At 49.1% G+C, this 24,171-nt stretch overlaps 9 protein-coding genes across 9 annotated transcripts; 5 read left to right on the top strand and 4 right to left on the bottom strand.

The window, feature by feature from the left end:
• Nucleotides 1-502: 502 nt before the first annotated feature.
• On the bottom strand, nt 503-1,293 carry EV420DRAFT_1745427 (uncharacterized protein; the record flags this gene model as incomplete). Its single annotated transcript, XM_060480128.1, has 3 exons — nt 503-731; nt 785-845; nt 875-1,293. 3 exons carry the CDS (start codon nt 1,291-1,293, stop codon nt 651-653), a joined length of 561 nt encoding a protein of 186 aa, XP_060334291.1. The 3' UTR covers nt 503-650.
• Nucleotides 1,294-3,035: 1,742 nt separating this feature from the next.
• On the bottom strand, nt 3,036-4,382 carry EV420DRAFT_1139939 (uncharacterized protein). The gene is made up of 7 exons (XM_060466022.1): nt 4,335-4,382; nt 4,169-4,276; nt 4,018-4,112; nt 3,642-3,959; nt 3,431-3,595; nt 3,267-3,382; nt 3,036-3,217 (listed from the first exon to the last, which is right to left on the bottom strand). The coding sequence occupies exons 2-7, from the start codon at nt 4,179-4,181 to the stop codon at nt 3,184-3,186; spliced, it is 741 nt and encodes a 246-aa protein (XP_060334290.1). The 5' UTR covers nt 4,182-4,276; nt 4,335-4,382; the 3' UTR covers nt 3,036-3,183.
• Nucleotides 4,383-6,599: 2,217 nt separating this feature from the next.
• Nucleotides 6,600-8,500, bottom strand: EV420DRAFT_1139860 (uncharacterized protein). The gene is made up of 5 exons (XM_060466020.1): nt 7,988-8,500; nt 7,753-7,936; nt 7,436-7,702; nt 7,290-7,384; nt 6,600-7,239 (listed from the first exon to the last, which is right to left on the bottom strand). Exons 1-5 carry the CDS (start codon nt 8,408-8,410, stop codon nt 6,805-6,807), a joined length of 1,404 nt encoding a protein of 467 aa, XP_060334289.1. The 5' UTR covers nt 8,411-8,500; the 3' UTR covers nt 6,600-6,804.
• Nucleotides 8,399-10,103, bottom strand: EV420DRAFT_1139890 (uncharacterized protein). Its single transcript, XM_060466021.1, has 7 exons — nt 10,085-10,103; nt 9,481-10,030; nt 9,252-9,423; nt 9,109-9,201; nt 8,931-9,053; nt 8,673-8,871; nt 8,399-8,618 (listed from the first exon to the last, which is right to left on the bottom strand). The coding sequence occupies exons 2-7, from the start codon at nt 9,895-9,897 to the stop codon at nt 8,531-8,533; spliced, it is 1,092 nt and encodes a 363-aa protein (XP_060334288.1). The 5' UTR covers nt 9,898-10,030; nt 10,085-10,103; the 3' UTR covers nt 8,399-8,530.
• A 2,106-nt stretch (nt 10,104-12,209) lies between these two features.
• EV420DRAFT_1745424 (uncharacterized protein) lies at nt 12,210-13,243 on the top strand (the record flags this gene model as incomplete). The annotated part of the gene is made up of 3 exons (XM_060480127.1): nt 12,210-12,522; nt 12,572-12,981; nt 13,044-13,243. The coding sequence occupies 3 exons, from the start codon at nt 12,210-12,212 to the stop codon at nt 13,086-13,088; spliced, it is 768 nt and encodes a 255-aa protein (XP_060334287.1). The 3' UTR covers nt 13,089-13,243.
• Nucleotides 13,244-15,330: 2,087 nt separating this feature from the next.
• On the top strand, nt 15,331-16,098 carry EV420DRAFT_1618817 (SH3-domain-containing protein; the record flags this gene model as incomplete). The annotated part of the gene is made up of 2 exons (XM_060475393.1): nt 15,331-15,948; nt 16,045-16,098. 2 exons carry the CDS (start codon nt 15,331-15,333, stop codon nt 16,096-16,098), a joined length of 672 nt encoding a protein of 223 aa, XP_060334286.1.
• Nucleotides 16,099-17,075: 977 nt separating this feature from the next.
• Nucleotides 17,076-19,020, top strand: EV420DRAFT_1139600 (uncharacterized protein). Its single transcript, XM_060466017.1, has 8 exons — nt 17,076-17,117; nt 17,165-17,202; nt 17,262-17,810; nt 17,866-18,037; nt 18,090-18,182; nt 18,233-18,355; nt 18,415-18,613; nt 18,668-19,020. Exons 3-8 carry the CDS (start codon nt 17,391-17,393, stop codon nt 18,753-18,755), a joined length of 1,095 nt encoding a protein of 364 aa, XP_060334285.1. The 5' UTR covers nt 17,076-17,117; nt 17,165-17,202; nt 17,262-17,390; the 3' UTR covers nt 18,756-19,020.
• EV420DRAFT_1139700 (uncharacterized protein) lies at nt 18,740-19,687 on the top strand. The gene is made up of 2 exons (XM_060466018.1): nt 18,740-19,280; nt 19,332-19,687. The coding sequence occupies exons 1-2, from the start codon at nt 18,858-18,860 to the stop codon at nt 19,539-19,541; spliced, it is 633 nt and encodes a 210-aa protein (XP_060334284.1). The 5' UTR covers nt 18,740-18,857; the 3' UTR covers nt 19,542-19,687.
• On the top strand, nt 19,688-20,795 carry EV420DRAFT_1139731 (uncharacterized protein). The gene is made up of 6 exons (XM_060466019.1): nt 19,688-19,845; nt 19,897-19,991; nt 20,042-20,365; nt 20,412-20,540; nt 20,596-20,624; nt 20,673-20,795. The coding sequence occupies exons 1-6, from the start codon at nt 19,833-19,835 to the stop codon at nt 20,704-20,706; spliced, it is 624 nt and encodes a 207-aa protein (XP_060334283.1). The 5' UTR covers nt 19,688-19,832; the 3' UTR covers nt 20,707-20,795.
• The last annotated feature ends 3,376 nt before the right edge of the window (nt 20,796-24,171 follow it).

Here is a 24,171-nt window from a genome sequence, read left to right as displayed (position 1 = left end):
TGCGATCTTCTGGTTAGGCAGTGTATAAGGAACGGAAGACCAGACCTCGCTTTGCACCCTCGTCGCGCCTTCTCCTGCTCTCGTGTAAATGTAAACTCAGGCCTCATTGTCCAACATACAGGCCTCGACGTGCATTACAACAAGCTTCTCTAACCACCAAGAGGCCAGCCACCCACAGCCAGTCCCTCTATCACAAAGAAACACGTCTGCTTGTACCCCTACTCCCTCCATCTTCGCGAGTCTGTCCCGGTAGCTCGGAAGAGGCGTGTCGGAAAGCAAAAGGAGGCACCTTGGACCTCAATTTGGAGTTGGGGATTGCCATTCAAACCGAGGTCAATGGCGATATCACACTTTCTCTCCTAGAGTTGGGTGTGTGTGGGCCAGTCTGATGGGATATGTGACGGTTATTTTTAGTGCAGGCGTTGGCTGGGTGGGCGGTGCGTGCTTTACGCGTTCTGGTTCATAGTTTTGATGCTGATGCGTCTGTAGGATGCTCGTTTTTGAGTTTCGTACTAAATGGGACGAGTTCTTGTTCTGTTCGAGCATAGTCGATAGTACAAGTATATGAAATCCTTTGTTCAATGAGGTATAGGATCAATAATAAATAACACGATGCATCACGTCGGAATAAATACCCGCTCTCTAATGAATCAGAATATCACTCTAACAAGACCACCACCAATAGCCACACCGGCACCGATGCCTATACCACCCGCAGCAGAATGGGCCATCTACGCAACACGTCAAAAAAAGTCACGCGAAAAAGAAAAGGGAGTGGACGCACCGTATTACCGTACTTTCCAAATTTGCTCTTCTTCCCATCCTGGCCGGGGTCCTGCTGGAGCCTAAATGGGCAGCCATGAAGGGCTTGTACTCTTTCTTCTGCGTCGTCGCGGGAGCGGGAGCTGGAGGCACGGATCGACTACCCGTAGGTGGGATATACACTGGAGGGAGGGTCCTAGCTGCAGGTGCAGGCGCGGTGATCTTCTCGACATAATTCGCGGGGAAGAGGGCCCTGCAGCCATTATGCTCGCCAAGCCACCAATCCGCGTTGGTCTCCTCGATGACGGTGATGATGTCGCCTGCTGCAAAGGAGGTCGTCGGGGTCCGAGGCGTCAAGGTTGTACGCCCAGAGTGCTTTGGCTTGGACGACGGTTGGTGCGGGTGCTGGTGGTGAAGGGATAGAAGGCGACCTAACGGCAGACGGACGAACAGGCGCTGGTGTTGATGTTGACTGGAGGGAGGATAGTTTTCGCTGCAGACCGGCTGCTTCTGTTTGGGTGACGTACTCATTGGTGATGAGGAAACCGATGTTGGAGGCGGTCTGCGAGGCAATATGGGTTATAAGGAACGTCGTCGACGTGTTCTAAATCTGGACCCGCAGAGAATGACTATCAGCACGGACCAGTCGCCGAGGGTAACACTCACCAGCACTATCCAATTTCAGAACACGTTCACCCGTTCACACCCTCCCTCTCCACGAGCATGCACCACCTTCCCCGACCCAACCCCATCCGTGTATGCATCACTCGCATGCCCACCCCTCGTCTCGTCTCATCTTTGTGGCCTTCCCTTCATCCGCTAGCGACTATCGTTGTCAGCCTGCATGGCGGCGGCGTCGTCGAGTACAGCAGATAGCTGCGTAATCGTGTCGGCACCAGACGAGGTAGGTGAAGGTCGCTCGTCATCGTTGTGCAGAGCCGGGCAGTGTACACCAGCACGCCGGGGGATCTAGGCTTTCGGAGTCTTGTGGTGCGAAATCCGAGTCTTGCTGTGATCGTTGGCGCATGCGCACGCATTCTGCACAGACTGCTTAGTCTTAGAATAGAGATACAATGTTTACTAGTAACGCACCTTCAACAACCCTTCAAATCTTCGTTTACGTCCAGTAATTCAAACACCAGGAACGTCCGCGTCATCTTCTAAGACCAAAGGACTTGAGTTAACGTCACCATAAAATGGGCCTGTTTCGCATACCTTTTCCATTCCTTCGTTGGGTGGTAGTCAATTCTTAGCGTGTCAAGTTGGCAGGAGAAAACAACTTGAGAGCGCCATACTACGCACTTAACCAAACGAGACCAAGACCAAAAATCCTGGAGAACCAGAAAGATGAGAACACCAAAAGAAAAGGGCTAACCATCGCCCTACAAGTTGATGGTGGTAGTAAAAGAAAAAACCTGCAAGCGTGACTCATCAGTCACAAAATCAGCCCGGCCCGGAGACTTGCCTGCTAGAGGTAAGAGACGTAATTTCGGGTTCGAAGAATATCAACATCTCCTGGCGTGTAGAGTATCTGTGAGTGGGGGTGGGCATTTCCACCTCATTGACGTGCGTGATGCTTGAAGTTGCTGGGAGTAAGGACTCCTTACCCGACGGGAAATTTGGCACGTGACCGGCAAGTCGGAACCGATCAGCCAAAGTTCAAGTTTTCAACACCAAGTCCGTCGCACAGACACCTCCGTGTCATATGAATATAATGCTTTAAAGGTTATAAACTCTTACCTATTATTTTACAGGTCTACCTCGATTTGTTTTGGAGAAATCTTGCATCTGAAACTATGCAGATACATTTGAAAGGTGATTGCAATGCATCAGATCTTTGTAAAATTTCAAGTCTATGCAGAGATCCATGACAACCCAACTAATGTTACTTTAAGATCGGGTAGTCAGACTCCATTCAATGCTCCCTGGTGATTGTGCACAAAACTTTCTTGATGCGAGTTATTGAGCGCAAACCTAGCAAGGACTTTCAGCTCCAGTGCCCCCTTCCCAAGGTTATTCAGGGACATGAAATCCGCAGGCATCCAAGGGTCGATCACCCTGGCTTCTCTCAGGATGCAGGACGGGGGAGATGGAAGTTAGGTCGTGTGTGGATCACGTCCTCGAGAAACATTGCAGTGTTCAATCCGCTCGCTGTCCCTACTGTAGAGACCAATTGACCGGAGGAGACAGAATGACGGGGCATTACGTTAGCTTTTGTAGAGCGCTCATTGCTTATCGACACAGTCTTGAATGGCTTCAAAGGGACTTTGAAACTGAACGTCAACTTGAACATCGCGTCTTAAAATACAACCATAATCATTCTATCCAATGGCACAAAATACTCTCGTCAATCAAAAACTTGTACCACCCCTCGAATCATGTAAAAGGCAAGACATAACTAAGCTGGACACTCTGAGCATCTTAGAATTGACTTTCCCAAGGCAACACTCGAACACTTGAATCAAAGAAATCAGTGATGTTCGAGGGGTTCAACTGCAGCTTACCTTTCTCTCAGTTTCTCCATGCCGTCCTCCTGTGACTTCGACATCAGCATTTGGGCTTCCTCAATCAGTTCTAGCGACTGTCGGAGTGCTCCTGTATCTATACCACAGAAATTTTCCTATACAGGCTCATCACAGATTGGGGTCTAAGGTATCGGTTTTCTTACCTGTATCCTGTCCCACAGTGGCCGCAACAACTCTACCTGCATCGAATCCCTGAACTCCGCATACAGAGTCGCGTTGAGGAATCCACTATCTTCTATCTCTTCAAAATTTGAAGGGAGCACCACATCGGTACGGAAGAAATCCTCAAAGCAAAATGACCAGGAACCCTGAATCTGGCGTTAGGAAAGTTGAATGTGTGAACACAGCACTTACACCCGGTTGCCAATCGCCGTTAGGCCGTCTCCATTGTAGTGTTACCATCGTGTTGGGAGTAATTGGTTCTGTAGAAGGAATAGCCATTACTACCCGCAACTTGAATTCGAGGTCAGGAAAGTTCGGTATGTGGTAAAATATAGTTCGCGATTTGTCGTCCACATCGAACCTTTCGTCTCTTCTGGTTTCGAAGCCGATAAAAGAGAGCAGAGCATGGCAAACAGCCATCTCATGCTCGACAGTAACGCCGATTGTGCGAAAATGACGCATGAAAGTGTGTTCGTCGTAGACGCTGAGTTGTTCTGTCGCCATGTCGAACTGTCTTAGAGATGAACGACAAGGAAAGAGATTATGGTTCGAGCTTGAGAGTACTCACCCGTTGCAAAGGCAAGGGCGAGTCTAAACGACGTATCGTTGCCTGGATAAAGTCGTGATACCCTTCCACCAACAAAGAGAACAATGCTCGGGCCACTGTTATGAATCATTCATTACAAGAAAGCAGCCGTTTGAAAAGGAATTAGACGTACGAATAGCAGTCATCCATAGAAGCTGTAATCTACGAACCTCCAGTGAATCTTGCTCACCTCGGAAATCTTCGACTTTGAAGTGTCCTCGCCTGTAAAACTTCGTGGAAGCTAGCTCAGAGAGGATATGAGATTGGCTTTGGAGGGATTCGGCTCAAGTCCTGCTTACGATGATAAGTATAAAATGTCGTCTCGTAGAGGTCTGTGACAACGACATGGATTGGGAACGAATATCCCCGACGACTATTGGACGCCGCCAAACCTGACTGAGATTAGAGGCGAGGTTTGGACGATGAAAAGGATCATACATATAGCCTCGGCGACGGCCTGAGCACGTACTCTTGCTTGGTCGGACCATCGCTCGGATTTCACGAGAAGAAGGGAGCGCTCACCAATGAACCAAGTTGAGAATAGTGTCGCTCGCCCTTTTTACGATATTTGGCAGAACACCGAACATTACCTAAAAGCTCGTGTACGAAAGTAGCAGGTAGGTACAGTGTTTGGATAGGTTTCCAGGATAGTTGTTCATCTCCTCGTGTAGGGTCAAGGCCTGCAACTCGAGCAACGTTACGCCAGGTAAGATCGGGTAAGGACGGTAAATCGATCGCAGTTCTTCGACGACGCTTTCCTTCCAAAGCAGGAGATGGCTCTCCTGGTCCCTGGTAGGAGCAAACACTGAACGGTATGCTCTCTGCAGGATGTTGACAGCATTGTCCCGGGATGAGGAGGGCACAATGACGGTGACGGTGAACAGAGGAGTAGAAGTCATCACTAACTGAGCTAGAGGACGGTTCGTACTGGTAAAGTAAACTTCATGGACTGGAGTATAGCATTCGGTACTGAGAAAGGATCAGAATAAGACATCCTAAGACATCTGGCATCGTGGAAGGATGCAAAGAGGGCTAAAGAGGGGTATACGGCGGCCCAACGCATGGTATGCCGTAACGCTTCATTTCTGACCACCATCATCACCGTCGGGCTCTCGATTCCTTGCGCACGGATAGTAACTAGGAGAAAACCGAAGACAAGCTTTCAGGATACCTGCAATTGGTGAGGAGCAGAATCGTTCCCAACACGAACTCTTGTGCTCAATTTTCGTAGTTTCTTAAGCCGTCGTCAAGAAGAGGATAACTAGGGGGCCAAGGAGAGAGGTATTAGGCGCGAATCTTTGCTGACGATTCGGCGGGCGTGAACGATAATCACGAACAGGTGTTTATGTCGAGCTTTTACCATTGGGCATTCTCCAGCAACGAGCCTTCGAGTTGTCATATTATGGTTGCGGTTACCTTCCTCGCTTGTGAACGCAGTCTGCAACCAAAAACGATATCTTCAAGTGACGCTAGGCGGTTAGGCCTAGACTCCGAGTGGTCCAATAAGTAGAATGGACATGCTTTTGGTACGAACCTTTCCCTCCAATATTCGTTTTTGGCCAAATTGTCACTGTAGGGAAGAGTCGGCAACTCTCGTTGAAACCGAGAAGATCCTTGTGTCGAGTCGAGGCCAGCAACTACTTATAACCGCAACTTCTCATATCGCCCACACATTCACCATGGACAAACAGTCGATGGATGGGACCATAGCCCGCTGATTTTTTCCTTGTTATATGTCACGGGCTGTGCAGATCCGTCAAATCGACAATAACATGGAGGCGGCTTCGAGGGATTTATCAAGACCAGCAAGTGACGGCCTACGAGGTTTTTCGTGGGGTTCTATGCACTGTTCCATGGCCTGCGGGCACCAAATACGCCACCCATCGAGTCAGAACTATCGGGCGCGTCCAAGGCAACCTTCAAGGTATTATTTATTCTCACATGTGCTCATTCATTAGTAGCTTCGGCAGATCCACGGAGAAGGCAAGGCATCCTCATCTTTCAAGCAGAAAAGTAATAATACCGCTGGTTTTGTTACCACGACGTGGACGGTGGCGAACAGTCTCGCATGTATCCTTACTCCATGGGTGAGCTAGACCCGGCTCCCCATCTCGATCCATATCTTGACGTGTGCTCCCTTGAGATATCGGCCAAGTCTGAGCTACGATGTTGCACAATGTGTATGCTGCAATTGTCGAAGAACACGACGACTATGAATGTCCCTTCTGATGCTGAAGGGAAAATAACTTTCTTTCGTCGAGCTCTCCGGTCTTGTAATCCTATCCGTGAGGACAGAAAATTAGTACTTCTCAACTCATTGTGGTGCTCACGGCTCTATCGTGAGGTACGTATAACATAGCTAGCTTGGGTACGATATACGTCTTCCATAATCTCTTCCAGGGAGAGCGATTGACTTGCCCACGGCAACACTCGAACACTGGGGCACCATTTAGTGAATTTTCCACGGACGTTCGAGATTCAGCTTACCTTTCTCTCAGTTTCATCTTGCCGCTTTCCAGTTCTTCCTTTATTCCAAGCGTATTCGACATCAGCGTTTTGGCTTCCTCGATCAATTTGAGTGACTCCTTTAGTGCTTCTGTATCTGTACCAGGGAAGTCTTCCTATACAGACTCAGAACAGATCAGGGTCTAAGGTGTTATTTGACGTACTCGTATTCTGTTCCACAGCGGCCGCAACAACTCTACCTGCATCGAATCCCTGAATTCCGCATACCGAGCTGTGCTGAGGAATCCACTATCTTCTATCTCTTCAAAATTTGAAGGGAGCACTACATCGGTGCGGAAAAAGTTCCCGAAGCAAAATGACCAGGAACCCTAAATCCGACGTTAGCGAAATTGAGCTTGTAGACACAATACTTACGCTTAGTTGCCAATTTTCGTTAGGCCGTCTCCACTGCAATGTTACCATCATGCTCGGCGAGTCTGGTTCTGTGCGGTGAACAGCCTCTACCCGTAACTCGAATTCGAGGTCAGGAAAGTTTGATATATGGTAAGATATAGTTTGCGATTTGTCATCCACATCGAACCGCTCGCCTCTGATTTCGAAGCCGATAAAAGAAAAGAGAACATGGCAGACAACCATCACTTGCTCAGCATTAGTTCCAGTTGATTGAACGGTTGTGCGAAAACGCCGCATGAAACTATGTTCGTCATAGACGCTCAGTTTTTCCGTCGTCACGTCCAACTTTCGCAGAACTAAATAGATAGAACTATCGTCTCAGAGTATTTACTCACTGGCTGCAAAGCCAAAGGCAATTCAAACGGTCGTATCGTCGCCTGGATGAAGTCGCAGTATCCTTCAATTATTAACGAGAACAAATCCCGTCCCACTATAAAGGCCATTACAAGAGGGCAGCAGTTCGAAAGAAGATTAGACGCACGAATACAGGTCATTCGTAGAAGCTGCCATTCCCGAAGCCTCTCTGGACTTTCACCAAGAACACTCTCACGCTGAAAATACTCGATTTTGAGGTCGCTTCGCAAGTAGAACTGTTTCGCGGATGCTGGAAAGGAGATATGGGAGAGTCGGCTTGGAATTGGAGGGGGCTGCTTACGGTCGTAAGTATAGAATGTGGTCTCTTCTCGGTCGGTGATGACGACGTGGATTGGGAGTGAGTATCCCGAACGGCTATTCGACGCCGCTAGACCTAGCTCCGATTAGATATCAGATGTGAGATGATGAAAAAGAGCACTGTACATGTCGCCTCGGCAAGAGCCTGAGCGTGTACTTCCGACGACGCAGATCGCTTGGCTTCCACGACGAGAAGGACAGCATTCCCTACGATCCTCAACTCAAAGTCAAAGTAAGACGCATCCAGATCCTCCCCTTCGTTGTCGTAAACGAATCCACGTAATAGGTCGAGTAATATACTTTTAACAGCCTTCAAGTTGAATTAGGAGATCCGAGAGAGAGAAAGAGAATTAAAACTTACCGTCGAACCGAGGTGGACATACCCCTGCCTGTCCCTACGATATCTAGAAGAGCGCTGCGCAGTGCCTAGAAGCGAATTTACTAAGGTAACGGGTAGGAATAGCGTTTGGATAGGTTTTTCGGATAGCTGTTCGTTCCCCAGAGAGGGGTCAAGGCCTACAACCCTAGCGACGTTTTTCCAGGTGAGGTCAGGCAAGCGGGGTAGAATCTCTCGTAGTTCTTCCACGACGGAATCGTTCACCCCTAGGGCAGAACAGGTTTTCATCCAAAGCAGGAGATGATCCCTGGCAGGAACGAAGTTTCTGCTGAACACTGTACGGTATGCTCTGTGCAGGATTGTGATTACATCGTCGGACGAGGAAGGAAGGATGGCGGCGATAGTGAAGAAAGGAGCAGCAGACTCGGGGGTAAGGTCGCCCATCATGATGTCTGTCTATAAGTTGAGGATGCCTCACTCTGAGTCCCGTCTCGAGAACGAAAATATTCCTACTTGACTGCTTCTGCTGCGAGTGAGACCTCTGCTCTGACGATCCAATCACGTAAACTAAATCATATATCTGAGAGCTTCTTCATTCTGCACGCGCATTTCCTCTTCGGTGAATCTCATGCATCCCCATGGCAGCACCAGAATACTAGTAACCAATAAATTCTCCATGGCAGACATTCGAAATCAAAGTCCAGCTTACCTCGTTCTCAGTTTTTTAAATCCACTCATTCCCTCCTCCTGTGTTCCACGTCGATTCGACAGGAGCGTCTTGGCTTCCTCAATCAGCTCAAGCGCACGTTCACATGCCTTGGTATCTTCCATATCAGGGCAAGAAGGTATCTTTGCCTTGACATAGTCGTGATATGCTTCCATCAACAAAGAGAAGATATCCCGTGTGACTTGTGCCACCTCGAATCAATACAAGACGGGAACAATTGAAGCTTGAAGCCAGACGTACGGACAACGATCATTCGTAGAAGCAGGGATTCCCGAACCTCGGTTGGATCCCCACCGATATCACGTTCGCACCCAAAATCTTCAACTCGGAAGTGTCTTCGCATGTAGAGCTTTTTGACGGAAGCTAGCAGAGGATATGAGATTGGTTTGGAAGCAGGGACTGGAATAATGCTGCTCACGATCGTAAGTATAAAATGTCGTTTCGTAGAGGTCCGTAATGACGATGTGGATTGGGAATGAGTATCCCAGGCGGCTGTTCGATGCTGCAAGGCCTGACTGAAATTAAAACGAGACTTTGGACGATGAAGGAGCAGCAGCATACATGTCACCTCGGCAACAGCCTGAACAAGCACCTGAGTTCGGTCAAGCCATCTCTCGGACTCCAACATGAAGACCGCAGCGTTTCGTTGGATCCTCAGCTCAAACCTGGATGCAGAGGCACCCAGAATATGTCCGTCGCTGAATCCCAGCTTGTTCAGTATGTATTTAACGGCCTTTAGCATCGCGTTGGTTAGAAGCAGGGCAGCGTGCCGGGGGAGATGAACACTCACAGACGAACCGAGTTGAACATACTCTCCCCTGTCACTCCAGTATTTCCTCCACCGAGCAGTATCCAGAAGCTCGTCCACGAATTCATCGGGAAAGTACAGAAGTTGTATGCGCTTCCGAGTCCCTGAGAGCTGTTCTTCTCCTTGTGAGGGGTTGAGGCCTACCACTGGAGCGACATTCTGCCAGATGAGGTCGGGCAAGGACGGGAGAACCTTTCGTAGTTCTTCGACGATGCTATCAGGTACCCCAGGGGTAGAACAGACTTGTATCAAAAGTAGGAGATAGTTTTCACCCTCGGCAGGGATATCTCGACCGAATACTGTATGGTATGCTCTCTGCACGGTTTCAATCGCATTGGAGGGTGACGAAAAGGAGGGCTCAATGACAGCAACATTGAACAAAGGAGTGATAGGAAGCATCGATAAATACGAAGAGTTGGTCGTTTTGGATCAAGGTGTTTCGCTCGACGTCATTGGATCGGAAAAAGTCTCATCTATTCAACACTGTCATTCCTACTGACCCGCAGAGGTCATCAACAAGTGCGTGGATTGTCTGTAGGAGAAGATGCATCAGCGCGAGCAAGCAGTCGTGTTACCCCAGACATACCCGGATATTTGTGAACGTCGCGTCTTGTCCATCGAGGTGCCGCGCAGCAGAATTCTAACGTTGCTGAGGACCGTAGTAATGGTAATGAAAGCGGATAGACGTATCCCATCCTGACTGGGGCAAGGCAGTACTGGGTGACAGAGGAATGGCATCTACGTTCGCCACCATGCCATGCTACGGACAATCACAGCTAGTTGGGACTAATCACACAACGTAAAAGAGGAGATACGTACAGACGACTTTCAGTGGGCGGAGAAAACAAGGTAGACGGCTGCCACTTCAAGCTGCCTGGTTCCTTGAGCCATTTCTGGTTATCGGCTTCAAGTCGCGTGCAAGATTCGCTCAAAGGACTGCTCCGAGTCGTCTGTATAGTCGAATCAGAAGAAGAGAAAAAGCAGATAGCAAGGATACGCACCAAGAAACTCGCGAAAGAAGACGTACTGCCACATACCGTGACGATCATGTTCTCCGTCTCATCCCTCGATTCCTTGTGAAGCTCATTGTCATCGAGGATTGTGGTGAGCGCAGAAATTGTGGTCAAGCGGGTCGCAGTACAGCTTGTAAAAGAAGATGCAAGATAGCGTAGCCGCGTGCGCAGAAGTCACGGTGAGAAACGAGTCGACGGCACACAGCCACCGTACACTTTTGCCCTGCGGTCTGCCGCGGCAAAGAGGGGAAGTGCCGGCGACTTGATCATATCACAGATCGTGTCAACCACGTGCTCCCGTGCCTTTCCTCTTTTGCTCGTTCACCCATCGTCTCTCGCTGCTTCGATTCTCTGTTAGTGATTGTTCACCCTCTAGATCTCAAGGAGGACAGCCAATGTTCAGGAATTCAGGACAACGGAATTTTTGATGGAAGGCGTCGCATGGACTGCGGTCTGTCAGCTCGCTCGGGTAACTTTTGAACGATGGATGTTTGGACTTCAAAAGACTCAAACTTGCTTCCCAACATGCGCGTGCTGGTAAGGAGAATGCCATTGGAAGACCTGCACGAAAACGACCTCCCCTCTTGTTGGTGCTATGGACCAGAAACAGGCGCCGGATCTATTCGTATTGGTTGGTAGATGGAGTAGGGTGATGAAGGGTGGACCTTTACGTCCACGTTTGCCAGATACGTATCGAGGCTTTAAGCTCAGGTAGATGGCTCGTTCCCCAGGCATTGTCAAGTCGAGCGCCAGATCCTAGGCAAGCGACCAAAGCTTCGCCCGAAGAGAAGGCCTGCGCGTCTCTACAGTCGAATTAGAACTTGAAGAGAAAAAGTAGATAGCCTGGATACGCACCAAGAAACTTGCAAGAAGACTTATCGCCCCGCACTGACCCAGAAGGTAATGACCATTCTATCACAAAATACCCCATCTCGTCTCTGCGTTCCTTGTGAAGCTCATTGACGTCGACTGTGGTGAGCACAGGGGCCATTACCAAGCGAGTGCTGGATTGTCTGTAAAAGAAGATGCATTAACACTAGCAAGAGGACTTGTCGCGTCGCCCCAAACATACCCTCAATCAATGAGTTTTGGCGACTGTGGCATCTTGTTTGTTCGAGGCGCTGTGGTTCCGTAACTCTCTTTTGAATGACATTACCGGGGATCTGGGTGTACACTGCACAGCCACTCCCACTTCTGCACCGCTTCTGAATCTCAATGCTTTGTTCTGGATCCTTCACGCAATATCCTTCGTCTCCATCGAAATTTATTTCTCGCCTTCATTTCTGATGAGGCGGCGTAGGAATGGAAGACTAGTAGACCTCGTTTTGCACCCTCGTCGCGTCTTCTCCCGTCGTTAAAAAGCCAGCCATCCACGACACAGCTACTCCCTCCATCTATAGCACAGGGCGGTGTCGGAAAGCAAAAGGAGGCTCTGAAGGTCCTCAATTTGGAGGTCCTAATGATGATATCTCCTTGAGGTTAGATTTGCGTGGGGTAGTTTGATGGGTATCTGTGTAACGAGTGATTGCGTGAACGGCTATTTTCGGTGCAGGAGTTGGGTGTACGCATTCTGGTTCGCGGTTTTGATGCTGATGTGTCTCTAGGATGGTCAATCTTGGATTTCGTACTCGATGGTAGAGCGTACATGAACATATAAAAGCTGTATTTGTTCTCTACCTCGAGTAATTATACTATTTGATGCCTTTTGTGTGTGAAAGACCGAGAGAACCTTCTCCAGATGATTCGTTTGTTCGGCTGCTATATACAACTTGCACCGCAACCGGCATCCAAGTCAAATGGCGGAATCTGAAGCTGATGAAAGCCTGTACTGCTCTTTCCTCTCTTTCACCCACAACGACGACGACGACGGAGACGACGCTCCTCACCCATATCGCCTCCCAGACAGCTTCCAACATCGACCTTCTCGTCGCCAACGGGTACCTCACCCAAGCAGAAGCAGCCAGTGCAGCGAAAACTATCCCCTCTCCAGTCAACAACAGCACAGGCGCCTGTTCGTCCATCCGCCGTTAGGTCGCCCTCGACGCCCCCACCTCCACCAGCACCATCCGTCGTCCAAGCCAAAGCACTCTGGGCATACAACCTCGACCCCGACGACCTCTCCTTCGCAGCAGGCGACATCATCACCGTCATCGAGGAGACCAACGCGGACTGGTGGCTCGGCGAGCACAACGGCTGCAGGGCCCTCTTCCCCGCGAATTACGTCGAGAAGATCACCGTGCCCGCGCCTGCAGCTAGGACCCTCCCTCTAGTGTATATCCCACCTACGGGTGGTCAAGCCGTCCCTCCAGCTCCCGTTGCGACGCAGAAGAAAGAGTACAAGCCCTTCATGGATGCCCATCCAGGCGCCAACGTCCCTCCGCCCCCTGGATCGAGTACGAACTCTGTTGGGCTCCAGCAGGATCCCGGACAGGACGGGAAGAAGAGCAAGTTTGGGAAGTATGGGAATACGGTCCGTTCATTCCCCTCTTTTTCATTTTCACGTGGTGTTTAGTGAATTCTCTCCATGGCCAGACAGTCGAAGTGGAAGTCCAGCTTGCCTCGTTCTCGGTTTTTTGAATCTACTTCTTCCCTCAGCCTCCTCCTGTGTTCCATGTCGATTCGACAGGGACGTCTTGGCTTCCTCGATCAGTTCAAGTGCCTGTTCACATTCCTTGGTGTCCGTATCAGAGCAAAGGCGTGTTTTTGTCTCGACGTAGTCGTTATATGTTTCCATCAACAAAGAAAACATGTTTTGTGTGACCGTCCGAGTCAATACAAGAAGCTAAAGCAACAGCTAAAGAGTTAGACGGAACAGCGATCATTCGGAGGAGCAGGGATTCCCGAACCTCCATTGGTTCGCCACCGATATCACACTCACACCCGAAATCTTCGACTCGGAAGTGTCTTCGTATGAAGAGCTTTTTCGCGGAAGCTGGCAGAGAATATGAGATTGGCTTGGAGGGAGAAATTGGAACGCGACTCACGATCGTAGATATCAAATGTCGTCTCGTAGAGGACGATGTGGATTGGGTATGAGTACCCTAGACGGCTATTCGACGCAGCCAGACCTGTCTGAGATTAGAGCGGGACTTTGAATCTTGAAAAGAAGCATATACCTGTCACCTCAGCAAGATTGACGTGCGGTGAGCACAGAGGTCATTAACAAGTGTCTGGATTGTCTGCAGAAGAAGATGCGTCAGCGCTAGCAAGAGGACTTGTCACGTCACCCCAGACATACCCGAACATTGCGTATCAGGCCTCGCTTTGCACCCTCGTCGCGTCTTCTCCCGCCCTCGTGTAAATCCTCGTTGTCCAGCCCATGGTGAATTACGACTCCAAGCTACTCTGACCGTTAAAAGGCCGGCCATCCATGACCTGATTCCTAAAGCACGGACAATTCCTTCAAACAAGACTTCTCGACTTATCCACGTCTTGAATGCCCCGAAAATTATGGGAGACATCGAGAGATACGGGCCCCATTAGTACCAACGTTGTAGATTTGGTGACAATGCATGACGAAAACAAAAAATGCAAGGCGGACTTTATGTAATATCCAAAAGAGAAAGCGAGACATACGCACGGACCACAAAGGAACGGACGTGACGATACCAGAGACTCGGAGTGACAAGATATGGGCAAGGGAAGGGGAAGGGGAAGATAACATTCGGGAAGGAAGCGCAGGTATCAGGCGAACATGGTGACAGACGAAGCACACCATTTCACCGAACAGTGCGCCTGTACAGCAGAGCTCTATGGAAACCAACGAACGCAGGTGTCGAACAACCACACAGGACCAAGCCTACCATTTGCATAACAAACAGCGTGCCTGTAGCGGTGCTCGAGCCTACGAAAACCACGAAACGCAGGTATCAGGAAACCGCAAATGATCCGCGAGGAGCCAAGGACACCATTTCGACAGGAAACAGTGAGCCTGTAGCAGCGCCAAAGCCTACGAAACCAGAAACATACTGTGGCGGTGGTCGGGAATAGTGACGGTCAGTCCGTGTTGTTGGTGGGAGGTGAAGGTGCACAGCCACCATTCTCTTCTGCCTGTTACTACCACCACCACTTGAAGCTTGCCATGATGAATGTTTCTGGATCCTTCACGAAATTTCCTTGGTTCTCTGCGTCTGATGGAATCTTCTGGTGAGGCAGCGTAGGAATGGAAGAACAGACCTTGCTTTGTACCCTCGTCGGGTCTTCTCCTGCTCTCGTGTAAATGTCAACCCTCGTTGTCCAACATACAGGCCTCGACGTGTATTACCCCTCGGACCGTCAAGAGGTCAAGGCAGCAAGCACAAGGAGGCTAGATTATTTGAAGGTGGAGATTACCATCTAGGCCAAGGCTAATGGGGATATCACGCTGTCGTTCGTGTGAGTGCGTGAGTTGGCTCTGCGTGGGTCGGTCTGACGGGATATGTGTAGGGAACTAGTGATTGAACGGCTATTTTCAGTGCAGGTGTTGGCTGGGCGGGTCCCGGTGCGTGCTTTACGCGTTCTGGTCCGCGGTTTGGTGTCTCTAGGATGGTCAATCTTGGATTTCGTACTTGTTGTAGAGCCTACATCATTGAACATTATAAAAGCTGTGTTTGTTCCCTACCTCGAATAATTATTTGATGCCTTTTGTATGTGAAAGAACAAGAGAACCTTCCCCTAATGATTGGTTTGTTCCGACGACTCTCAGTCTAGTAGACGAACATGTCCGACCCGCAACCGGCATTCAAGTCAGATTGCGGGGATCTGAAGCCCGAGTTGACCGATCGGGCATGATGAAACGCCGCACTGCCCTTTCCTCTCTTTCACCACAACGACGACGACGATGGAGACGACACTCCTCACCCATATCGCCTCACAGACTGCCTCCAACATCGATTTTCTCGTCGCCAACGGGTACGTCACCCAAACAGAGGCAGCCGGCCTGCAGAGAAAACTATCCTCCCTCCAATCAACATCAACACCAGCGTCTGTTCGTCCGCCCGCCGTTAGGTCGCCCTCCATCCCGCCACCTCCACCAGCAGCACCTGCACCAACCGTCGTCCAAGCCAAAGCACTCTGGGCATACAACCTCGACGCCTCTGACCCCGACGACCTCTCCTTCGCGGCTGGGGACATCATCACCATCATCGAGGAGACCAACGCGGACTGGTGGCTTGGCGAGCACAACGGCTGCAGGGCCCTCTTCCCCGCGAACTATGTCGAGAAGATCACCGCGCCTGCACCTGCACCTGCAGCTAGGACTCTTCCTCCCGTGTATATCCCGCCTACGGGTGGTCGATCCGTCCCTCCCGCTCCCGCTGCGACGCAGAAGAAAGAGTACAAACCCTTCATGGCTGCCCACTCAGGCTCCAACGTCCCTCCGCCTCCTGGGGCAGGTACGAACTCTGTTGGTCTCCAGCAGGACCCTGGTCAGGATGGGAAAAAGAGCAAGTTTGGGAAAGTACGGTAATACAGGTGCGTTCACTCTCTTTTCTTTTTCGTGTGACGTTTTCTGATGTGTTAGATAGATGGCCTCATTCTGCTGCAGGTGGTGTAGGGCTTCGGTGCTGGTGCTGCTATTGGTGGAGGGCTTGTTAGAGCGATATTCTGAGTGGTAGAGAACGGGTATTTATTCGTGCTGCATCATGTTATTTATTGATCCTATACCGCATTGAACAAGGGATTTCATGTGCTTATACTATGGACTATGCTCGACAAGACCTCCCTCCCCTTGAGTACGAAACTCAAGATTGCACAACCTCGAGACACGTCAGCATCAAAATCACGAACCAGAACGCGTAAAGAACACACCAAGACCCGTACAGCCAACATCTGCACCAAAAATAGCCATCTAGGCCATTCAATCATTCATTATACATATCCCATCAGAACAAGCTACGTAAACCCAACTCAAGGAGCGAAAAGCGTGGTATCGCCGTTGACCTTGGCCTGGATAGCGATCTCCACCTCCAAATTGAGGTCCAAGCGGAGCTTCAGAGCCTCCTTTTTGCTTACAGACACGCCCTTTCCGACCTATCAAGGGCGCCTAGGCTCATGCATGGGATGCACCGAAGATGGAGGGAGTATCTGTGCGAGTAGACATGATTGTTTGTGATGGAGGGACTGGTTGTGGATGGCTGGCTTTTTAATAGTCAGAAACCTTGCACGACGCACGACGAGGGTGCAAAGCAAGGCCTAGTTCCATTGCTTATACTCCGCCTCGCCAGAAGGAATGGTATCCTCGCGTCAAACGCAGGCAACCTGAGGGACGGCGAGATTTCGTGGAGGATCGAGTACGAGTTCATCTTTAATTTGCCGCGGCAGGCAAGGTGTACGGTGGCTGTGTGCCGTCGACTCGCGACTACGCTATCATCATAAGGCTAGAATTAGTGCCCAAGATGGCCAAAACGCGACTTGATTGAAGTTTTATGTCTGGTGCGACGCGACATGTCTTCTTGCATCTTCTTTTACAGGCTGTACTGCGAGCCGCCTGACCACAATTTCTGCGCTCACCGCAATCCTCGATGTCAATGAGCTTCACAAGGAATCGAGGGATGAGATGGAGCATTTGTCGATGGAATGTTCATCACTAGGGTGAGGCGATACCTCTTCTTCGACACCCGTTTCTTGGTGCGTATCCTTGCTATCTGCTTTTCTCTTCTAATTCGACTGTACAGACGACTCGGAGCAGCCCTTCTCTTGGAGCGAATTTCTGGTATGTCTGGGGTGAACTGACAAGTCCTCTTGCTAGCGCTGACGCCTCTTCTTTTACAGACAATCCAGACACTTGTTAACGCTCGCCGCACGTCGACATTATTTAATGAATAGATGAGACCTTTTCCCGATCCAATGACGTCGAGCGAAACACCTTGATCCAAAGCGACCAACTCTTCATATTTGTCGATGCTTCCTATTACTCCTTTGTTCAATGTCGCCGTCATCGAGCCCTCCTTTTCGTCACCCTCCAATGCGATTGAAACCGTGCAGAGAGCATACCATACAGTATTCGGTCGAGATACCCCTGCCGAGGACAGGGAAAACTATCTCCTACTTTTGACACAAGTCTGTTCTACCCCTGGGGTACCTGATAGCGTCGTTGAAGAACTACGAAAGGTTCTCCCGTCCTTGCCCGACCTCACCTGGCAGAATGTCGCTCCAGTGGTAGGCCTCAACCCCTCACAAGGAGAAGAACAGCTATCAGGGACTCGGAAACGTATACAACTTCTGTACTTTCCCGATGAATTCGTGGACGAGCTTCTGGATACTGCTCGGTGGAGGAAATACTGGAGTGACAGGCGAGAATATGTCCAACTCGGTTCCTTCGTAAGTGCTGTCTCTCTATCCCCCAGCACACTTCTAACCAATGCAACGGATGCAGGCCGTTAAATACATACTGAACAAGCTGGGATTCAGCGACGGACATATTCTGGGTGCCTCTGCATCCAGGTTTGAGCTGAGGATCCAACAAAACGCTGCGGTTCTCATGTTGGAATCTGAGCGATGGTCTGACCGAACACAGGTGCTTGTTCAGGCTATTGCCGAAGTGACATGTATGTTGCTACTCCTTTTCATCGTCCAAAGTCTCGTTCTAATTTCAGTCAGGTCTTGCAGCGTCGAATAGCCGTCTGGGATATTCATTCCCAATCCACATCGTCATCACAGACCTCTACGAAACGACATTTTATACTTACGATCGTGGGCAGCATTATTCTGCCTCCAAACCAATCTCATATATCCTCTGCCAGCTTCCGCCAAAAAGCTCTACATGCGAAGACACTTCCGAGTTGAGGATTTCGGGTGCGAACGTGATATCGGTGAAGAACAAACGGAGGTTCGGGAATCCCTGCTTCTACGAATGATCGCTGTTCGTACGTCTGGCTTCAAGCTTCAACTGTTCCCGTCTTGTATTGATTCGAGGTGGCACAAGTCACACGGGATATCTTCTCTTTGCTGATGGAAGCATATCACGACTACGTCAAGGCAAAGATACACTTTTGCCCTGATATGGAGGACACCAAGGCATGTGAACGTGCGCTTGAGCTGATTGAGGAAGCCAAGACGCTCCTGTCGGATCGACATGGAACACAGGAGGAGGGAATGGGTGGATTTAAAAAACTGAGAACGAGGTAAGCTGGAATTTGATTTCGAATGTCTGCCATGGAGAATTTACTGGTTACTAGTGTTCTGGTGCTGCCATGGGGATGCATGAGATTCACCGAAGAGGAAATGCGCGTGCAGAATGAAGAGGCTCTCAGATATATGATTTAATTTACGTGATTGGATCGTCAGAGCAGAGGTCTCACTTGCAGTCAAGTAGCGTTCTCGAGACGGGACTCAGAGTGAGACATCCTCAACTCATAGACAGACATCATGATGGGTGACCTTACCCCCGAGTCTACTCCTCCTTTCTTCACTGTCGCCGCCATCCTACCTTCCTCGTCCGACGACGCAATCACAATCCTGCACAGAGCATACTGTACGGTGTTCAGCAGAAACTTCGTTCCTGCCAGGGACCATCTCCTGCTTTGGATACAAACCTGTTCTGCCCTAGGGGTGAACGATAGCGTCGTGGAAGAACTACGAGAGATTCTACTCTACTTGCCTGACCTCACCTGGCAGAACGTCGCTCGGGTTGTAGGCCTTGGCCCCTCTTTGGGGAATGAACAGCTATCCGAAAAACCTATCCAAACGTTATTCCTACCCATTACTTTCGTAAACACGCTTCTAGGTACTGTGCAGCGCTCTTCTAGATATCGCAGGGACAGGCAAGGGTATGTCCACCTCGGGTCGACGGTGAGTTTTATCTCTCTTTCTCTCTCTCAGATCTCCTAATATAACATGAAGGCTGTTAAAAGTATATTACTCGACCTATTACGTGGTTTCGTTTATGACAACGAAGGGGAGGATCTGGATACGTCTTACTTTGACTTTGAGCTAAGGATCTTAGGGAATGCTGTCCTTCTCGTTGTGGAAGCCAAGCGATCTGCGTCGTCGGAAGTACACGCTCAGGCTCTTGCCGAGGCGACATGTACAGTGCTCCTTTTCATCGTCTAAAATCCGACTTCTAATTGCAGTCAGGTTTGGCGGCATCGAATAGCCGTTTAGGATACTCACTCCCAATCCACATCGTCATCACAGACCGAGCGGAAACGACATTCTATACTTACGACCGTAAGCAGCCCCCTCCAATTCCAATTGCTCAAAGCCGACTCTCTCTCCCATATCTCCTTTCCAGCATCCGCGAAACAGTTCTACTTGCGAAGCGACCTCAAAATCGAGTATTTTCAGCGTGAGAGTGTTCTTGGTGAAAGTCCAGAGAGGATTCGGGAATGGCAGCTTCTATGAATGACTTGTATTCGTGCGTGTAATCCTGTTTCAAACTGCTGCCCTCTTGTAATGGCTTTTATAGTGGGACGGGAATTGTTCTCGTTAATAATTGAAGGATACTGCGATTTCATCCAGGCGACGATACGCCGGTTTGAATTGCCTTTAGCTTTGCAGCCCGTGAGTAAATATTCTGAGACCATAGTTCTATCTATTTAGCTCTGCGACAGTCGAGCGTGGCGACGGAAAAACTGAGCGTCTATGACGAAGATAGTTTCATGCGGCGTTTTCGCACAACCGTGCAATCAACTGGAACTATTGCTGAGCAGGTGATGACTGTCTGTCATGTTCTCTTTTCTTTCATCGGCTTCGAAACCAGAGGTGAAAGGCTTGATGTAGGCAACGAATCGCGAACCATGTTCTACCACATATCGAACTTTCCTGACCTCGAATTCGAGTTACGCGTAGAGGCTGTTCACCGCACAGAGCCAGACTCGCCGAACATGATGGTAATATTGCAGTGGAGACGGCCTAACGAAAATTGGCAACTAAGCGTAAGTATTGTGTCTACAGGCTCAATTTCGCTAACGTAGGATTTAGGGCTTCTGGTCATTTTGCTTCGAGAACTTTTTCCGCACCGACGTAGTGCTCCCTTCAAATTTTGAAGAGATAGAAGACAGTGAATTCCTCAACACAGCTCGGTATGCGGAATTCAGGGATTCGATGCAGGTAGAGTTGTTGCCTCTTTTTCTATGACTTCTCTATAAATCTTGCCGGTCGTTATGTTGTTGTCCCCTGTGGAACAGAATACGAGTACGTCAAATAACACCTTAGACCCTGATCTGTTCTGAGCCTGTATAGGAAAACTTCCCTGGTACAGATACAGAAGCACTAAAGGAGTCACTCAAATTGATCGAGGAAGCCAAAACGCTAATGTCGAATACGCTTGGAATAAAGGAAGAATTAGAAAGCGGCAAGATGAAACTGAGAGAAAGGTAAGCTGAATCTCGAGCATCCGTGGAAATTTCATTAAATGGTGCCAGTGTTCGAGTGGTGCCATGGGCAAGTGGATCGCTCTCCCTGGAAGAGATTATGGAAGACGTATATCGTACCCAAGCTAGCTATGTTACACGTACCTCACGATAGGACCAGCGCTGCGGTGAATTGAGAAATACTAGTTTTCTGCCATGGCTTGAGAATAATAACGAGTATTTCATTCTCTTGCTGCCAGAGTACTGTCGTGAATAGAATAGTGCCTGGTCCCAAAGAATACACATATTGGCACCGATTCACGTCCTACTGGATCCACGCGTGCCGAGCAGCCATCACTACAAATGAGTTATTAGCTTGTGACAACTGGAAGGACAAGAATCACGGTTGGGACTCCAAGACCGGAGAGCTCGACGAAAGAAAGTTATCTTCCATTCAGCACCAGAAGGGACGTTCATAGCCGTCGTGTTCTTCGACAAGAACAGCATGCGCGTTGTGCAGCATCTTAGCTCAGAGTTCGCCGATACCTAAAACGCGCACATGTCAAGATGTGGATCGAGATGGGAAGGTCAAAGCTCACCATAGACCTTTCGCAGCGTAGCAATCGAAGAAAAACTGAAGTGGGATATATGGTGTAAGGGTACATGGGAGACTGTTCACCACCTGGCACGTCCCGGTAACAAAGCCAGCGGTATCATTATCGCTCTTCTGCTTGAAAGACAAGGATGCTTTGCCTTCTCCATGGATCTATCGAAGCTATGAGGAATATCATTAACAGGCGTATGTGAGAATAAATAGTAGGCTTGTAGCGGTCGGAGTCGCAATTTTCAGGTTGATGTTTGTCACTGATTTGACGTCGATTGATCGAGGTGATTTTTACTTAACTCCCCGCAGAATTGACAAGATGACTTTAAAAATCATCCTCTGGTACAGCAATCGTGAAAAACTGCTCACCGATTTGTGACGGTCAAACGTGCATTGATTTTGGAAGTCGATTAAATCAAAAATAGGCATAAATTCGGACGAAAAGTGCGACTCTGACCGCTAATAAAATACCTTGAAGGTTGACTTGGGTGCGTCCGATAATTCTGGCTCGACAGTAGTGAGTTTGGTGACAGCTCACTATGAAGCGGCGTACGAGAACCTCGCGAAGAGCCTCATCAGTCTGTCACCTGTTTGCCCTGTTGCGCTGGCCAGTAGGCACCACACACTGTTTGCTAGGATAGAGCGTCACTAATCTGCGTCCTTCATCGACTAAAATCACTGATGATGGTCTCTCGTAATGTAGGTACGTCTATGTAGACGAAATAGTTGGAACAAGTAGTGGGTATAACGAGTACAAGTCACGAACCAAAGGCTATCAAAGACGCTGGTAGGGGATAATGCAAAAGTAAAATCATGAATGAAGATGCGGACGCTGGATAGAATCTACCTAGTTACCTGGCGCGCCGATAAGGACTAAGTACTGTACAAGAAGACATATGGTGTTGCGTTACGTTGTCGTATCCTCGGGTCAACTGCTTTCCACAGTAGGCGCAGCAACAGGTGGAAACACCGCAATGTGCCTCGAGGATATGATCCACAAAAAATCTAACTTCCATCTTCTCTGTTTTACACTCAGTACATGCCACCTTGTCGTATCTGCCGTCTTGAGAAAAGCCCGGGTGATCGACCCTTAGGTGCTTGCGGAATTCACATCCCTGGATAAGCTTGGCGCAGCGGGGAAGAGGGCATTGGAGTCGAAAGTCCCCGGTGGGTTTACGCTCATAACAAAAGTTAGAGCTGGCATCAAGAGTCAACTTTTGTGACCAATGGCCAGGGGGCTTTGAATTGGGTCTGACTACCCGATATCCATCGGGTCTTAAAGTAACATTAGCAGAGTTATCACGGATACGCGGGAAAATAGCTTGTACTGACACTGATTTTGGATTTGGACGCGTCGAATTGGCATAAGTTCTGTAAAAAGAGGTTGTGTAGAGGTTTTGTCAGGAGCCGATCAACGTAACATAATCCATCACGTCGCACTCAATATTTGAAGTATCCCTTCCACCTTCGCTAGAAGCCTGCCAAACTCGAGCAGAGGTGGGCGTGAAAGGGACTCGGCCACTGTGACTGCTGGGAAACGTCAATTTCGTAGCATGAGCGAAGCTTCAAAGCAAGGGAACGAACATGCATGGACAAACGCTTTGGAAAGACATGATACCAAAAGATATCCCCAAGGGAAGAGGTAAGCTTAGGTCTAGAGAAGAGCCTTTACTGCAGTTCTTTGTACTTTCGTGGTTTAAAGCCCGAGCCGTTATACGCCAATGTGTGAGAGCCAAACGTTGCGGCTCTGAAGTACACCTCAGAGACACATATCAACGGCGTCCCGACTCCGAGCCTCTTAAAGCGATAGTTACCCTATAACTTGAACTGTGCAGTCAAATCTACAGGGTCCAGGGGCTGCAGTGTGCGGAAGTAGCACATTGTGTCTTCGTCTCTGAACTGGAGATCAGAGGCACTTCAGATCTTGATCCTCAGAAGGCCGCGGTGATCCAGGCAGCAGACTGGCCTTGAAACGAAGCTATTGCCACCCCATCTGATCTCATCATTACACAGCAGGGTACGTTCAGCACGCCGGCATTGAGCAATCGTAGGTTAAAAATTGTTGACGATTGCTCCGCAGCAGCGATTGCGGTTGATTACAGCTATTCCGATTCGATATCCCCTACACCAGCACTCAGCCGCGATGGAGATGAGAAATGAAGGCAAGTAAGCATATCGACAACGATCGGACACAGCTTGACAAGCCTTTGAGCAACGCCGAATGCAGAAATTAAATGCACACACAATTAGATGTGATGGAGTCACATCAGCGAATCGGACAAAAATATATACGCCCATATAAGCCCGTGGCAAGGCTCAAAATGCTTGGCAACGTCCGAAATAATTGCGTGAAGCTTATATGCCCATATGAAGCATGGAGGATTGATAATTGTTCATGTATCATTATGAGTATTTCATATGTCAGTAATGCATATCAGGCTTCGAAAGGTATCAGTACCATTACTTGATGCCATAGGCAGGTATAACATGAGCTCATATTATAGTGAGTCTGTAACATCGTAAATGTATTGTAACAGTTTTTGGTACTATGCTTATTGTCATTCATGGAGAAATTCACAGAAACTTTTGAGAAACTCAGAAACAGTCCATTTGTTATCATGGCACAGAATATTGGTACATCATTTATATAAATTGGTCTCGAACTTTATACTGTATGTTCTCCTCGCTCTTGCTCTTCTCTCTTCACTGCTAATCACTTGACAGAGCTGCCATTAGGAAGGGACTGGGAAAGTCGAGTCTTTCCAGTCTTGAAAACACTGCTAGG

The sequence above is a fragment of the Desarmillaria tabescens genome, assembly GCF_030435595.1.
Source record: "Desarmillaria tabescens strain CCBAS 213 chromosome Unknown EV420scaffold_8, whole genome shotgun sequence".
Taxonomy (NCBI): domain Eukaryota; kingdom Fungi; phylum Basidiomycota; class Agaricomycetes; order Agaricales; family Physalacriaceae; genus Desarmillaria; species Desarmillaria tabescens.
This window is presented reverse-complemented; position numbering and strand designations above follow the sequence as displayed.

Bases quoted from the DNA above. Each gene is read 5' to 3' on its own strand.
- EV420DRAFT_1139939 (XM_060466022.1), bottom strand. The intron at 3,596-3,641 runs GTAAGTGCTGTG...CGCCAGATTCAG, and splicing joins ACGGCGATTGGCAACCGGGT to GGTTCCTGGTCATTTTGCTT. The intron at 3,218-3,266 runs GTAAGCTGCAGT...CTTTGATTCAAG, and splicing joins ATGGAGAAACTGAGAGAAAG to TGTTCGAGTGTTGCCTTGGG.
- EV420DRAFT_1139860 (XM_060466020.1), bottom strand. From the start codon at position 8,410: ATGATGGGCGACCTTACCCCCGAGTCTGCTGCTCCTTTCTTCACTATC. The intron at 7,937-7,987 runs GTAAGTTTTAAT...TTCAACTTGAAG, and splicing joins ATGTCCACCTCGGTTCGACG to GCTGTTAAAAGTATATTACT. The intron at 7,703-7,752 runs GTACAGTGCTCT...AATCGGAGCTAG, and splicing joins GGCTCTTGCCGAGGCGACAT to GTCTAGCGGCGTCGAATAGC.
- EV420DRAFT_1139890 (XM_060466021.1), bottom strand. From the start codon at position 9,897: ATGCTTCCTATCACTCCTTTGTTCAATGTTGCTGTCATTGAGCCCTCC. The intron at 9,202-9,251 runs GTATGCTGCTGC...AATTTCAGTCAG, and splicing joins GGCTGTTGCCGAGGTGACAT to GCCTTGCAGCATCGAACAGC. The intron at 9,054-9,108 runs GTGAGCAGCATT...ATCCTCTGCTAG, and splicing joins GACATTTTATACTTACGATC to CTTCCGTCAAAAAGCTCTAC.
- EV420DRAFT_1139600 (XM_060466017.1), top strand. From the start codon at position 17,391: ATGCTTCCTATTACTCCTTTGTTCAATGTCGCCGTCATCGAGCCCTCC. The intron at 18,038-18,089 runs GTATGTTGCTAC...AATTTCAGTCAG, and splicing joins GGCTATTGCCGAAGTGACAT to GTCTTGCAGCGTCGAATAGC. The intron at 18,183-18,232 runs GTGGGCAGCATT...ATCCTCTGCCAG, and splicing joins GACATTTTATACTTACGATC to CTTCCGCCAAAAAGCTCTAC.
- EV420DRAFT_1139700 (XM_060466018.1), top strand. From the start codon at position 18,858: ATGATGGGTGACCTTACCCCCGAGTCTACTCCTCCTTTCTTCACTGTC. The intron at 19,281-19,331 runs GTGAGTTTTATC...TATAACATGAAG, and splicing joins ATGTCCACCTCGGGTCGACG to GCTGTTAAAAGTATATTACT.
- EV420DRAFT_1139731 (XM_060466019.1), top strand. The intron at 19,992-20,041 runs GTGAGTAAATAT...GCTCTGCGACAG, and splicing joins TGCCTTTAGCTTTGCAGCCC to TCGAGCGTGGCGACGGAAAA. The intron at 20,366-20,411 runs GTAAGTATTGTG...CGTAGGATTTAG, and splicing joins ACGAAAATTGGCAACTAAGC to GGCTTCTGGTCATTTTGCTT.